Here is a 16,562-nt window from a genome sequence, read left to right as displayed (position 1 = left end):
TATTGCAAACAGATCACAATGATGGGATCTTTCCTATCTGTATGAAACCTCTGCTTCTTTCTGCACCTTCTCACTAAAGTGAGGAAGAACATGGTCCAGAGCACCATGCAGATCTGCTGGAGGTGTTCCAGCCTCACCAAAGGAAAATGAAACCAAGAACCTGCCTGAGCTGGGGTGTTAGCAGAAGTTATCGACAGTGGGGTATCACTCTGGTGTCTTGCTTGGGCAGCATTTAGATTACAGGTACAGAATGGAGGAATATCAACCTATTTTCTCCCAGTCTGACACCCAAATGCCAATTTCAGTTACTTACTTTTTTTAATAATGTACAGTGATTTTCCTCCCCACCTCAGAATTGTTTCTCCTGTTTGACAAATGATGATGAAGCCAGAGAAGGTGGTGATGAGGCTTCTGGAGTTCTCTGAGCTCAGTACTCTTCTCCTTGAAGTACAGACACAGTGCCACATTCACATACCTATTGCCAACTGAAGAGTTTAGTCCTGTATTTAAAGTTGATCTGCTTGGCTCAGGCCATTGCATGGGACATGCATGTTAGTATATGATTAGTTCTGGTTTTACAACAAGGACTGGCTGTCCAGGAAACCACCCTGCATACTTTGATCGAGTCACTGCTGTAGGGTTTATTTGTTTGAGCAGCCATGTTATAAAAACAATGTACAGCATTGTCATGATACTTGAAATAACTGCTTAATGGAATTGTTGGTTTAAGTATCTTGTCCTGCTCATTGACTGCCTCAATGGGCAAATGGAAAGACAAGTAATTAGCTGTACCCTGCCTGGCTGATCCCTACTCATGGCAGCTTTGAGAGCTAAGAGAACTGAGGAGTTTACACAGTCAAGTGCTCCACATAAATTGCTTTGTGTCATGGGCCAGATTTAGGATCTACAACTGCCTGAAGAGTTGTGTTCACATTCACATGAGTAAAAGTTAGATCCTCATCTAGCTTGAGAGAGAAGAAAAATAAAATTTCGCTGCTAAGAAATGCTTTTCCATGGTGCACTCTGAGAGCAAACCTTTTCAGAGCTGGCCTGTACAGAATTTCCAGAAACCATTTAATAGTTTCACAAAGCCTAAGAAACATACCCCATCCCTATAAAATTAGACCCATTCCAGTAATCCTGGTTCTGCCTTATGAGCAAGGCAAGTGCCTTTATGCTCTAATTTTAGACTCAATACAATTTGCTGACAAGACTGCAAATGGAAAATAATTCCTATTGGGAGCGGGAGCAAATTGATAATAATGTTACTGAAAATTGGATATAAAGGCAAACAGTCCTTCTACTTGCCCTCTCATCAGGGACAACCAAAGGCTCCAACAGACTTAAAGGAGGACAACTTCCTGGCTGCAAACAGGAGGAGCAGGTGGCTCGTGCCAGTATCTCCCCCTAGCCACAAAGGGTTAAATTGCCTTATGTAGCTGCTAAGAATGTGTGTGAAAATCTCAAAAGCATGCTAGTGAGCCATCTGGCTCCTGCTCCTACTGGGTATTTGGGGATGAAAAGAGAATCTGGAAAGGTAAATAGTGTATTGCTTGATGTGTTGATTTTCAGCTGAGATTCCTCTCTTCAGTGCCTAGTCATATTTGTCCATCTAAATGAGTGGGATTGACTGTGTCTTCCCAAAAAAGGGGTGAAAAAAATTAGCATGTAAGCTCTGGGAGAGCTGTGCAAAGCCAGGCTCTGCCTCATGTAACAGCTGGGGCAAATTTATTCTGGTCTGTATCCAGAGAAAGGCCTCAGCCTCTCAGTGTCTAACTTGTGTGTAGGGATGGAGGGAGGCTTCTCACCCCAGGTACAAGCAAGATCAGCTGCCTTGGACTGACATTCCAGAGAGCTGCCCCACATCTGGGGCAAGAGTCAGGATCACCACAGAGAGTCAGCTCGGACTGGAAAGAGTATTGTTTCCTTCCTTAAGTGTGTGTGCCAAGCCAGCATTTTTTGGTTTTTATTATTTTATTTTCCCCTGTGGTAAAGATCTAGTGGATGGGAGAAAGCAGGATGCTGCTCTGCTGGTAGCACTCTGGTTTGTCACCTGGGCCAGTCTCATTTGGCAGGCTGGCCTGGCCACATCTATGATGCACTTCCATGGTTGGAAGATCTCAAACCTGGCCAGTGATAAGAGTTTTGGAAAATATACCAAGTTTGATTTGTTTTATTTTATTTTATTTTATTTTATTTTATTTTATTTTATTTTAAACTTTAACCAGTTTTCACAGAATCACAGAATGAACTAGGTTGGAAAACACCTTTGATATCGAGTCCAACCTGTGTTCACCTTTGCTCCAGGGGAAGGGAATTGGAGTTTCTTTCCAGGGCATTTTTCCACTAAGTGAAGGCCTGATGAGGTGAACATCTCAACAGACTGTGGGTAGCTCAAATGATATCCTAAAAGATAATGACCACCAGCAGAAGATCAACAGACATCTTCCTTAGACACTGCCCCCTGCCATGGCTGGAGACATCTGATCCAGAAAAGACTGATATGGAAATCAGGGAGTGAGAACCTAATTAACATCAGAGGTGAAGAAATCCAGAGCCAATAGGAAGCCAAATACTAAGGACTACATAACTTGGAGCCAATGAACATCGAACCAATGACTCTCTGTGGGTCTTGACTGTAAAAAGTCTGTGAAAAATCTGGTAAAATTCATGTGTCATGGAATGATTTTCTCTGCACACCTGGGCTATGTGTGAATGAAATAATTGCACATCCTGGCCAGAACAACATCCTGGCCAGAAATAATGTCATGCCTTGATTCCCTAACACTAAAAATGTTGGAGGGCTTTTGCTTCTCCCGCAGTCTTGGTGACAACACCAATGCCATTGTTTACCTGTGACTTGATGTGTCAGTTCACACCGCACACCTCTGATTCCATTTGCAGGCGACGGCAACTCCTGAAGTCCAGGCTGGGCTATGAGCAAAAGGAAATGCTGGTCCCAGGACTGAACCTAAAGCATGTCTCCAGCTCTGCTAGAGCTGCCCACACTCTTCACCATACAACACCTCATCCCACTCATCTATTCCCTCCTCCACCTGCCACAACACTTGAAGTTCCCACAGTAGCTTGCCCTCCGTGACCTGATCCCTGTGACTCTTCCTCCTCCGTAGAAGAAGCTAAAACAACTCTTTCTTGCCTAGCTTAAAAATAAGCTGCGCCTTGAAGTCATCTATTTATGCCTTTTTTTGGTTGTAGTTTTATTGAAAAAGCTGGTATTAACATATTTATAATTTTATTCAACAACAGTTAGCTAATTTGTGCAACACAAAAAATGCAGCCATGAACAACAGCTTTCAAAACAATCAGATTTACCAACTTTACCATCACTTACTCTACACCACTGAAAGCTCAAACTAAAAAGAGAAAGAAACGTTGGAAACGTTCACAATGACTATGTTGACTTTCCATACATTCAAGAAACCAGGAAACCGACCTGCAACAGTGATGTCAAAGACAGGAACGGAATACTGGTCTTTGAAAGGTTTCTATTTATTTCCTCTAGAATTACTTAATGGTATTTTGGTTGGGTATTTAATTAGTTTTATAAAGCTCCAAAGATATATTTGTTTATTTAATTTTAACACGTTCTTTTTGGTACCCAAAGCTGTAACAGATTAAGGTACTTCAAATTTAAAAAAAAAAAGGTTGCTTTAAGATCTGCTTTATAATAAGTTATCTATAGAATCTTACTTGAGAATGTTCAAAGCTAAATATATGTTTTACAGTATCTCTAGCTGTAAATGCCAATATGAGCTGATAGCAATTTTTTTTTTTTGAGCTGCAAAGATTAATGGAGGGGTCCAAAAGTCAAAGAAATTGTATGACACCCTTGAAGCAGTAGTTTGGCATTAACAAGTTCTCTATACAATTTACCACACTCTTAAACCTTTTTACAAGGAAAAAGAAAAGGAAAAAGCAATTTTGTTAAATTTCCTTAGAATAAATATGTACATATACTGTCCATGCCTGCTGCAGCATACAGTATTTTATAAACAAACATTCTTTGTTCCCTTTAAAATCACCCTACACATTTCATACCGTATGTGTTTTGTGTGGCTGGAAACTGATGCACATGTGTTTGTGCTTCTACACACAAAATATACAGCATTGATCTAGAAAACTTCAAACAGACAGATTTCAGGTGTGGTGTTGAGATGTCATATAAAAGATCTAGATTTTGTTTTTTTTATTTCTTGTACGCAGATTTTCACCCACCCTTCCCCCAAACCAAAATACAAAAGCATGCAGATCCCTTCATCAGTACATTCTCCACTTACCAAGAAATCAGTGCATAATGGCTTAAAGACTTTCTTTTCTGAGGAGTTTTAATATGGGCAGATTAACAGGTCATGTGAGTTGTGCTGTTTTATTCATGGTTAGAGTAGGAATCCTTTGGGGTATGGAATTTTCTGCCAGAGCTACTAAGGGTGCAGCAGAACTTTCTTTTCCTGGATTAAGAGGACTTCCTGCCCACTGCACCATTCCCGTACCATTCCTGCATGCCCTACTTTGTGTGTACTTTCCTTTTCCATTTATCTCACTCATCATTACAGAACAGAGATAGATCTAACAGCATTTCTGTGGAGGAAGGTTTTGTTAGGTTTGGATTTTTCAAATTTTCGTGTTTCTCCAGGACTAACTTTGTCTCCCAGAAGTGGCCTCATTTCAAAGCATTAAAATTCACTGAGCAGTGCTGTCTCTCTCAGTACCACTCCTTTCACAGTTACAGACACCAGGCATTGCCTGTATTCCCCAAAGGCCAGGATTAACATAACCATCCTGCAAACAACAAACAAGGGACTTTATCAAGCGCCTAGCAGGGATGTAACACTGTTCCCACTCAAGTTGGTTGCTGCCTTCAAGGAGAGCACTTCTAGCCAAGGTTTCCAGAACTCCAACCCCAAATGGTAGCATGGGTTTGTGTGTGAATTGCCAGGCTGTGTCTGACCAGCCAGTCCCTCCAGAGTTGCAATGCCAAGTTTTGTAATAGTCCTCACACAATGAAGATACTACTTATTGTTTTAAATAGAGCGAAGAGAGCCATGGAGAATAAACTTCTTATAATAAGCTGGCTGAGTAACTATACCAGTCTGTTACTTAGTCACTTGGGAAGGTGAAGCACAAAATAATATGATAAATAAATAAATAAATAAATAAGAGGGTATTGTGAAGAAGGGAATGGGATGGGTGAGATGGGGCAGCTTTTTACCAGCAGGGATTCTGCTTCCAGCTCTAGCTCTCCTGAGGTCCCTCCAGTGTGCCACATGCTCTAAAGGGATGTGCCTATTCATTCCTTCAAACAGGCTCAGCCTAATTGAAAGACAGGAAAACAGCACTGGAAAAAAAACAACCAAGAGACTGAGGCAGAAAGCTCTAACAATGTGGTAAATGCTGTGCACTGCAAAAGCAGGAAGGGCACCAGAACACCACAGTCCTGCAAACCACTGAGACCCTTGAAAGGATGGACAGGGGCTGAGGAGCCTCAGCCCTCCTCAAGAACACTCCTAAACTGAATAAATATCCCTGTTTGTTTAAAGGAACTGATACAGACCACAGTACTGGATTTGCACTCGTGCCTTTTACTCGTACAGTTGCAGTGATGGAAAATAATTGGCTTGCCACCAATAATGATACAGGCTGAGGGATGAAAGGATGCAACCTACAAATCCCACCACAGAAGCCACAATTTTTGTGAAGATCACATCCTTCTACAACTCTCAAGAGGCTGGTTTGTAAATATAGAGGGATATTGATAAATCTAGTGCATTTCTGAGTTCACTTTATCCTGAAATATGTACAGATTGTTTGTCGCAGCTATAGCAATGATGTTCTCGGTTGGGTGCCATGCTGTATGCAAGATCTTCTTAGTAAAGTCCAAACTGTCAACACTGATGTCATCTTTCCTCCTCTTGCCTCCAACGCAGACTCTCCGGGGCTTGAGGATGGCTCGTGGTTTGCTGCTCTCCCGGGAGGCCTCCAGGGTCACGTCCCGCTTGGTGTTGCGGTCAAACATTCGGAAGAAGTTGTTGTATGCACCTGTCATTATCACACTGCAGAGAGACAGAGACACAACAGAGGAACTTAAACTGCAGCCTGTGCAAAGCCTTCCAACGTGACTGGATCAGGACAGACAAGTCTGACCTTAGGGTCAGCTGTCTTCTGGTTTCAGATAGGAAAGAGTAAGGAAAAAAAGCGGTTTTCCCAGTGCTCCCCAGAATTAAGAGTTTTCTTCTACCAATGCCTTCCCCTCCCATATTATTCAATGAAAATTATAGTTACAGCAAGTAATGTCTGCTCCCTGACATCATGAGAATCTCATCAGAAGATAATAAAAGCAATATGTTTCAATAAGTTATTTTTAATTACCCTCCAGCTTTTTACGAGTGCTTAAGGATCATACATTTCAGGCTTTTTCCCTTTCTCTAGAACTTTACCTTTAATGACAGTCAAGTTTAACCATGATTCCAGAAATAGTCTTAGAATTCCCCACATAGTTCAAATCTTTTGATACAAGAGTAAGGTTTAGTACATAATTATGTATTTTAGAGTATTCTGAAGAAGGGTGTTTTGAAAGGTTCTGAAAAAACACACTGAATTTGCACATGTAAATTCTTTACAGATGAAACTCTTTTCCTTGCTGAAGCCACAGATCTTGCAAGTCCAGACACCAAAATTTCTATCTACAATGCTTCTTAGAAATAAACACACTGGTGTCAGGATTCTGACATCTCTTACATGAAGTTTGAATGAAACATCAAGTCAGGATATATTTCTGGGTTTGGGAGAAAGGGACAGAATATACCTCGATCTGTAGAAAAATTACCTCATTAGTCAGCTTGCAGTTTGAAATAATAGATTGCCAGTTGCTTCATTCCTCTAGTCCCTAGGGGAGGATATTTTGTCACTAACTTTAATGAATTCAGGATTTCATCCATGGCCCCCAGGTTATTGGATTAGCATAATCATGGGTTTCAGAGCCTTGTTTGAAAGCTCATCCCCTGTGAACTTTTTCCATATGTGAAACCAGGGCTGTTCTCTACTCTCCTATCTCAGCCCCAAACAGGGTGGTTTTGTTCTGAATTTCCATTCTGTAACAGGGTATCCACCCCAAATCATCAGATCCCCACAGAAAAAGCTGTACAGTTTTAAGACTCGGGCAATCAGTAACTATTTGCCTTTCTAATAGAGCCCAAAAGAACACATTTGACGTGCATCGCATTAATAAACAAACCTCCATCTCAAATGACAGCTGCTTTCACACTTTGCTGTTGGGGGGGATCTGTGCTGAGCAGCAGACTGGCCAGGGAAACATGGAGCATATGGGAGAACACTGGAGAACTCACAGGCACAGGAGAGCCCCACTCTCCACCACACAGACACTCCCTAGCTGACAGGCTTAGATGCTCCTGCATTCAGGAGTGCCTTACAGTGTGTGCACAGCCTCCAGCCAGAGCTGCCTTGATCTCATTTGGGGCCATTAGGAGTGACTGTAACACAAATAAATGATATCCTGGAAAAGCACAAATGTGAGCTGTGCCCCTCCTACAGCTGGGGATGGGAGCAGAGCAGGCTCCGAGCTCCTGCAGGGTACCTGGAGTGGGTGTGCTGGGTTTGCACACTGGGATCACCCAGCTCCACCCTGCTTCCAGGTCTGCTGATGCCATACTGCAGCCTGATGGCAGCTGATCCCACACTGAGCTCTGTGCAGCTCCTGGAGTGCCAAAGGGAACTGCTGCAAACCAGAGAGTGCAGCACAGAGACCCAGCACACTCTGCCCTGGGCAGGAGCTCACCTACAGCCTTCATCCCACGGAGAGGGGCTGCAGGGAGCTCGCTGCTGGGGGGATGCACAGGGGCTCTTGTCCACACCCAGCCCCATCTAGCCCTGGCAGGGAGCTCCTTGCTGCTCTCCAGCAGCAGCACCCGCCCCTGGTTGCCTGCAGAGAGGTTTCTCTTTCCTTCTGCACCCACAAAAGGCTGGGTGCAATCCTGCCTAGCAAGGCACAAGTTAACAACCTCACAAGCTAAAAAACTGGAGTCAGTGTGACAGCTTGATAAAATGTATCCCAGAAGCTGCAGAAAGCCTATTGATCAAGATTAGTGCCCATTTCAGAAATTGAATCAACAGCAGTAAATCAAATGTTTCATTCCTTCCAAATCACCATGTCTTGTCATTACAGCTCCTGCTGTAATGGTTATTCGCAACATGAAAAAGTCGAGGTTATTTCATAGCTCAGCACTAACACACACAATTTGTGATGCAGTCCATCTGTATATTTTCCCCCAGGCAAAATTTTGAAACAGGTTCATAAGGCTGGGGCAGCCCTGTGCCCCAGGCTGTAGAGCAGTGGCTCCCAGGGGAAAGAGGAGCATCCCTCCTGGGGGCAGTGGGAACTGTCAGAAGCAGCTTTCATGCTGGCAGGGTACCAGTGCACCAAATGCAGAGAGAGGTGTTTGTTAAGGGTCTTATTTTAGAAGGTTTTGCTTGCAGTAAAATTGCCTTTACAGTCCATTTGCTTTTTAATTTCTTGAACTCTTGCATATTTTTAAAAGTCTGCTTTCTTCAGATGGATTTACTGCAGTTATTTTTTAACATATGTAGATGACTACTTTTCCTGCTGGCCCTATTTTTCTGCAGTTTAATGGCTCAGTAAAAAACAGCATTATGTAAATGAGAAAGTGTCCATTCTTGTTCAAGGTCACCAAAACAGATGGATTATAACCTTACCTGCTGCTTAAAGTAATAAAAGAGAGTGAAAACTAGATATAAGCTTGCAATTTTTTTCCTGTTCAGGAAAATACAGTGTACAATAATGGAGTCTATATGATAAGCAGATTTTTTTTAAAATAATGGAATATAAATTGTAGCTCAATGTAGGAAGAGTCTGTTCTGCATTTCCAGACACTGCTCTGCACAGCAGTGTTCTGACAAGGGCTTGCACAAAACCCTTTCAGGAGAGGCTGGTTCAAGAAGCCAAAGCCCCTCATTCCAAACAGCCCATGCTACTTCATAGGTGTGTAAGGCAGCAGCTTCCACCAGAGCCTGCCCCACACTTGCAAATATCAGCAAAGACATCCCTCAGGCACCCAGCATGAAAAGGGACCTTTTCTTCAGCCTGAAACTGTCTCCCAATTGTATTTTGAGCCCCTAAATTTTCAGTATTTCACTGCCACGTCTACCAGTGTAGAACAGAACATCTGCAGCCTCCTAAGATTAACTTGTAAAGTCCACCAGATCTGGTTTTAATGACAAGCTGACCCAATGAAAGAAAGGGTTGATTCCAGAAAAATTATTAAACAACATTTTTCATAGGAATAAGAAGGGGGATTTATTTTAGCAAAGGGAAAGGAGGAAGCATTGTTGCAAGCAATGAACTTCTGAAATACTGGGAGATTTTCCTGTACGCTGTGCTGTGTAAAGTCACCAACTCCCCATTACAAAGAAGGAATTTATTTAAATCTGGGGAGGAGGCTGCTAGAAAAACTTGAGGCATGACTTGGATTCAGGGTTGTGGCACCCTGGTACAGCTGGCTGGCATAAGACTGGGAATAAGAACAAGGGATCCCCAAGTACTTCCAAGCTCTTATGCGACATGCCAAGCTTTGAGAACAAAATTATGTCTTCTAGTTCTCCGGCATGGAGTGTGCTGCCAGACAGGAATAGACTCTTAACATCTCATCCAATGGGATCTGCCAACTCCTGATTAGAGTGAAGGCTGATGGATATTCAGGGGGATGAATGACAGTTCAGTAGGAAAGGACTGACTGAACAGTTGTATGTGACTTCACTCATCTGCTTGCAGCGTATCACTTATCATGACGGTGGGTAGAAGTCTCCCTGGCAGGGGTCCTATACACCCATTCATTTGAAAGCTTAAAAAATAAATAGTTAACTAAGGTATTCACTTGCTATCATGAAGAATTAGGTTTTGTTTGAGTTTTTCTTCTGGCTTCTTTACCTCACAAAAAGCTACAAAAGTGCTTATTTTTTAAGGTAAAACTGAAAGCTGTTGACAGTGGGAAGAAAACATTATTCTCCAGGTCATTATTAGAAGACTTGACTTTGGATGTGAATGGAAGAGCTAAATTAAATTGCTGTATAAGTAGAGCTCATGTATTCTACACAGCCACGTAATGATGTATACACAATAAAGATAGCATGATTTTTGTGTAATATACTCAACTACAGATAATACATGCTCATCTGGATGAATTAGTGTGAGACCCCTGCTTGGCTCCCTCCCCTGACCACTGTTGCCAAAGTACACAGTGATTAATGTGCCCTTCAGCAGATGAGATCAGCTCTGTCTGATTGTATTAGTTCCTGCTCATTGGAGTAACTGAGCATCAATCACGTTCTAATCAGAGCTCACGTATGTTGATTATTTTTGGGAACAGCCTCACCATCAGGTTCTATCACAGCTTAGATTAACTTCTTAGTAATGACAAAACTTAATACAAAGTATTTTCACCTAAATAATAAACACATTTTCATTTTTAACTGAACAATCCTGTCACTATAAATTGTCGTTATAGCTTTGAAGTCTCCAAAAGATAAAAACATTACATTTAGAAATGCAGTCATTAGTGTTATGTAGATGGATTAATAATCCAAGTACTGCAGCATCTCTTTGGAGTGCAATTGTCAATATGGAATTTTTACCTTTAGTAATAGACCTTTTTTAAAAAATGCATGCAAAGAGACTCAAATTAAGTGACCTTACTGTTCAAATGAACTGTTTTTTAAGAGGTACCAGTACCTAAGTCTTATTTAAATTATGATCCTCCAATAAAAAAATATTCTGGTAACATATAGCAATACTTGTCATATTCATAAAGCAAGGAGTTCAGAGGAGTGAATCAAAAAATGAGCATAAATTCTGATACATCTGACTCCTAAAAAAAAATAACTAAATTAAAGAGAGCCCTTTTCTTTTGTCAAGTGTTTCCAGTGCCTTTACTTGAGAGTTTCTTACAATCAAGAGCAGCACATTGTGCTTGGTGACGGGTTTGGTAATTGTGCATGACTAATAACGCCTCAGTGTCTGGGCAGTACAATAAATGAAGCCCTCACAGTCTAATGTTCCCACTTAATAATTACTCCCTGCATTGATCTTTCTGATCTGTCAAGTAGGAATGAAAATATTACACTCACTTTAAACCCTGATATTGAACAAGAATTCCATTATAGCAGGCAGCTATCCAGCAAGTGGTCTTACCACACTAATGAGGACAGCAGCACTTCATCTGCCCAGAGGAGAGAGACTCCAGGCCTGGGAGGAAGTGGCTGCCCAACCTGTAAAATGCACTAGGAATTCCCATCAAGGATAAGCAAAATGCTTTGTAAATACCTGAAAAGTCCTGGATCTTTTTCAAAGTTTCTCAATATCTACATGATTTGAATGCAGTGCTGTTCTGTGCCAGACTTAGGCAGGAATCAGCACTGTCTGTTTTCCAATAAATGCATTAAATTTTCTATTTCTAGTAGGGCCAAACTCAAGCCATGACCACACTGAGAAAAGCCTCAGCTAAAACAACCATTCATGCATTGGTTTGGGACTTTCAGAGAAAAGCCCGAAAACCTGCATCTTCCACTAGACTTTCTGTAAGTCATTCCCAATCTTTGACCTTACCAAAGCCACAACAGCTGGTGCCCAAGTTGCAATGACAGCAATCTGGGAAGTATTTTTGTCAGTGTGGTCCATCTATGTAATTTTAAATGGCCAGCAGTTGGTATCACAGGGGATACTCAATGCTGACTTAATTCTTGTCAAAAAACAAATCACTCTAGCATGCAGGCATTAGAGATAATGGAATATATTTGTATTTTCTAATTGCTAAATTAATGATACAAGAGTAAAATTTCATTTTTTAGCAAAGACAGAATCTTTCCATTGGGCAGGTAGAGGAACTGAGCAAAGAGAAGTAGTCCAAAGAGACGGTGCCCCTTGCCCAGTGTACTTGATCTGCATTTGTGGAGCACAAGACTAGAAGAGACTTTGTTCTGCACTTTCAAATTCAGACCTGTAATTTTAACCAAAGTTACATATAACTGCTTTCACAAATTTCCTGAGCACCACCATCAGAACAGTTGGATTTTTTGTATCTCCACCACTGAGGATGGGAAGACAGCTTGTCACTGTTTGGACAGGTATGAACTACCTCAAATTTCCAGGTATAACTACGTGTTGACTCTCAACACCTGCTTGCTGTTGTGCCATTATCACTCACATTTATCTCAGCTAGTTTATCTTCCTCCCTGTGTGTATCTCCTTGGTACATTTACTACAAGCAAGTAAAATCTTGGCTTCTCTTTCTCTTTTTCTTCTAAGCTGATGAAAACCAAAGTCCTGGCCTCTCTTCTTTAGAGCAGCTGTCCATCTGCTCGATTAGCTCATCCACCTTGGAGATGAGGGACAGGAAATGTGTAAATGCAGTTCAAAGGTCTTTGAATAAGAGCCCAACATAATGTCACCACTACTCCTTTCTCTGCTGGATAGCCCAGTCTTGCCCATTCAAGCAAGGATCATATTTGTCTTTCACAGATGTCTCAGACTGCCTGTTTCACAGCCCTTGCCCACTCCAGGGTGGGTAGGCCTGCTTCAATACAATGAGACACACTGTTTTCCAAAACGAGAGGCTGAGCTGAAGGAGCAGTTCTAGGCTCAGTGCCAAACTTCTGCCTCTTGGCTCCTAACACTGCTGAACCAGGAGTCACTGTGTGTCACTCAATATTGGCTCCTGTGCTCTTTCACATGCATTTTGCAGACTGCTAATCCCTTCCAAAGTCACCTAGCATATGAATGTCCCCAGGAGTAATTTCCAACTGCTAAGATGAAGCTTTGTGCTCTTTTTTTAACTAAAACCCTCACCTTGCATTATACTCTTGGATTTTATCAATTTTTATTAACCCAGTCCTCTTGGCTGCTCAGCTATTCCTGTACCATATTCCTACTCCACAAAGCACTGCTACCATTTGCCAGCATTAGAGCATTAGCCCACTCCATCCTTGCTCGAACTCTCTGACTTGCTCTACTATTTCTCATTAAAATGTTCAACAAGATACAATGTCCAAGATAAAAAGAACCTCTCCCCCAGAGCATAGGGAAAGGGACTGCTCTGATGAAGGGAGGTATCAGAAGTGTCATTGGGCAGCAGTTTGTAGAGAATCAGTAGGTGCCTGTGATGGTCCTTCCTCACACCCATTCCAGTAAGGAAACTGAATTTCTGAGGTAGCTTATGTGCAAATACAGGGTCACATAAGTTTCCTTAGTGTGTTGGTGGGATTTTGTGAGTTTGCATCAGTCTTTTTAGCTTTTGCAGCCTATTTATGATTTGGGTGAAAATGGACATAATTTGAAGGGCTTTTTCCCCTAAGGCACAAGCCAAGGTCATTAAGGCATACATCATTTCTAAGGCAGAGACACAACTGCACAAACATCCAAATCTTCAATCTTCCTAAACACTGGCATGTGATTCTGCACATTCATGTGGAAAACAATCACCTGCAACTACTTTTGGTTTGCTCCCCTTCATATGAGAGATGTTTTGCCAAATGAGGACAGTGATGGACAGAAGGATGGATTCATTACCTGTCTGATCCATTCCATGCACATTCAAACTTGTCAAAGATGCAGTCATTTTCATAGAGGGAACATAACTTGCTTCTAAGGTAATCATGGACCTGTTTTAAAGAAAATAACTGTTATTCTTGAAATCAAAGAAAATAGAAAACTCCACAAACAGGCCTTCACTTTTTGTGTTATCTCCCATGCTCACTTTCAAAATATGCTGCATAGATTGGTAGCTGTGCAGAAGAGACTGTGTTTAATCTCCAAAGAAGCTAACTGTACTTTTCCACAGCGCAGTTAACCAGGTGCTACAGAATTACTGTTGCAGGAAGGCACGAAACAGGCTTCCCTCAGCAGGCTGCAGACCACCCCTCTTCAACATATTTGTTTCCTGCTTGGGTGGTTTTCTCAGTGCTAGCCTAATTCCCAGAGACATTTCACCAGCTGATACCCTAGATGGGCTAATTAATGTGCAAAAAATCTAATTTAAATAGTAACAAAAATGCCATATTTCAAGATAAGTGGATTCTCACTTGTGGCAGAAAGAACTTGGCTCTATTAAAAGAACCTTTATGGTATGACATTTATTTTTGTAACGTATTTTAGAAGTCAAATATAGCATAAGGTTGTAGTTGCACAGGCTGCAAATAAGAACATTAATTTAGCCCAAGGAGTTCTCCTGTTTGGCTGAGACTTAAAAGCAACATTGCAAATTCTCACTAACTATAAAAGTGAGAGTACCCAGCAGAAAATCTCTCTCCTCTAGGCCACACATCTCTGCTGAACAAGGATTATCATAAAGAGATCTCATGCAAACTGTTTCAATCTTTTGCTTAATTTGATTCATTTTTCTTCTGGACTATTTGTTTCATTCCATAAGGAAATAGTAAGGTACAAAATCCCTGCCTAGACAAATTTACTAATGCACTTCCACTCCTGATATTTTATTCCAGCTGTTGTAGACACTGTAAAACAAAGATGTGTAGGTGACCTCCTGGAGAAACACACCAATCCAATGGCCCAGGGGTAATTTAGCTCTGCAGGTTCTTGCAAGTCCTGTGAAATTGTTCCTGCTCATGGATGCCCAGCATCCTCCTCTGGCCTGAGGGCACAAACATTTCTTCTAGTGAAATAACTCCTATCAAGACCAGATGAGGGACAATGAACTTTCACTTACATTTTCTTTAAACTTACCCATTTTTGATAATCAAATTGTACAGTATCCAAAGAATATTTGTAATGTAAGATTATTAAGGATTATACATTTTAGTTATGGATCAATTTTCATTAATAAATGAACACTGAACTGTTCATTAACAGATAATGTCTTATACAAGAATTAATTGGCAAATGGCAGATAGAACATTCCACAATTAAATGCACCATCACAGTGAGCAATAGGTCAGAACACCTACTATTGATGCAGTCTCCTACACTCTCTGTAATTAAATCCTTTCCCTTTCTCTTTACTTAAAACCTTTTTATGTTAGCAGTGTAATTTGTCACAGAACTGGAATTCTTTCCTTTGTCATGTTTGTGAGCTCCCAATACTTGGAAGAAATAGAAAGGTTGGGTTGGGCAGAAGGAAGTCGATGACATTTGCCTCCCTGACTGTCATTTCCAGGTCTTTCCCTTGTTACCATTTCCAGCAGCCATCTGTCACGACCACTGTCATGTACACACCCTTTGCAGAGTGTGTCCAAGTCCACAGCTTGGAGCTGTGCCTTTCTATCAGCTTTGTCAAAAAGGATTTTGCAATGCCTCTCTCAGATGTCTTACCTTGTCAAGACTGTCAGACTCACCCTACTGCCTTGGACAACCACCTTGCTCTTTATGTGGACCTTTTGAGTTCCACATTTGAGCACATTCAGACCCTCAGACTGGGAAAAACTAATTGTAAGGAACACTTAATTTTCACTGTTTGCATATTCATCTGCTTCTACCAACTGAGGGTAAGATCAGATTTGCCTTGTCTGTAGAACCTTGTTCTTACCACATATCAATAGTACTTGAAAGCAAACCAAACTGATTCCTCACTAATTACCAAGGACCTTTTCTTCACTGCAACATCTGACCCTCATGGAATTATCCAGCAATTCTATCCAGCTCTGGACTAACACAGCAACACAGCAACACAGGAACCTGTTTTGTTGGGACTGAATACACACAGCCAGGAATTTCACTGGTAGGTGACACATTGATCACATTGGTCCAAATCCCTGTGCTACAGACCCTGCCTAAAGTGGATCAAGCTATTTCCAGCTATGAATGTGCTCACCTTGCTGCTCCCAAGGCTTCTGCTGGGGTTATTCACCTGGCAGCATCAGGAGAGTAACCTGTTAGGCAGGGTTGCCTTGCAACACTCAAGCTCTGGCCATTCCACTGCATTGCTCTCTTAGTGCTCTCCAGTGACCATACCCTGCCCTTTTTTCTTTTGTGTGAAACAAATGGGAGAAAATCATGTTGAAACATTGTCAGCAGATAATGTGTTCAGCAGGGCTGCAGCAGCTGCTGTATGCAATAGCATTGTTTGAGCCACAGCATTGAAATGAAAAAGAACCTGTATGAGGAATTAATTCTTGTGTGTCAGGTTTTTAATATTAAAACTGGGAGCTAATAATGAAGCAGTACAGTTATGGACTCTGCTCTTTATTACAACTCTGTGTGAAATCTCCTGTTGTGACCCTCACTATTGCAGCTAGGCAATATCCTACCACGCAGTGGATGAAATGAGAAAATCAATCTTTTAATGAACACCTTTTAATCTTTTTATGATGTATTGTCATCATAATTATGTGGATACATAACTGAAAACGTTAGGTTTATTTGTTGCCTTACAGTGATCTACCCCAAAAAACCTTCTGAGAAATTGCCAGGTTTATATATGAGACTTAGGTTTGTGAAAGAGAGAGATATCCCTAAGACAAATTATTTAAGAGAGTAATTTAATCCTTTTTCTTAGGAAAGAATT

The 16,562-nt window shown here is 41.4% G+C and overlaps 1 protein-coding gene across 5 annotated transcripts in view; it reads right to left on the bottom strand.

Annotated features, from left to right (window-relative positions):
• Positions 1-3,191: 3,191 nt before the first annotated feature.
• The window catches only part of PPP2R2C (protein phosphatase 2 regulatory subunit Bgamma), a 186,423-nt gene continuing 173,052 nt past the window's right edge, over positions 3,192-16,562 (bottom strand). For all 5 annotated transcript variants that reach the window (XM_030946950.1, XM_030946953.1, XM_030946951.1 and 2 more), the window contains 2 exons: positions 13,613-13,704; positions 3,192-6,071 (listed from right to left, as the gene is read on the bottom strand). In XM_030946950.1, coding sequence (XP_030802810.1) covers positions 5,780-6,071; positions 13,613-13,704 — 384 coding nt within the window. In that variant the 3' untranslated portion in view covers positions 3,192-5,779. The remainder of the gene's footprint in view (positions 6,072-13,612; positions 13,705-16,562) is intronic.

Source organism: Camarhynchus parvulus, chromosome 4 (genome assembly GCF_901933205.1).
Source record: "Camarhynchus parvulus chromosome 4, STF_HiC, whole genome shotgun sequence".
Classification (NCBI taxonomy): Eukaryota; Metazoa; Chordata; class Aves; order Passeriformes; family Thraupidae; genus Camarhynchus; species Camarhynchus parvulus.
Note: the sequence above shows the minus strand (reverse complement) of the source record. Positions and strands in the feature narration are given on the sequence as shown.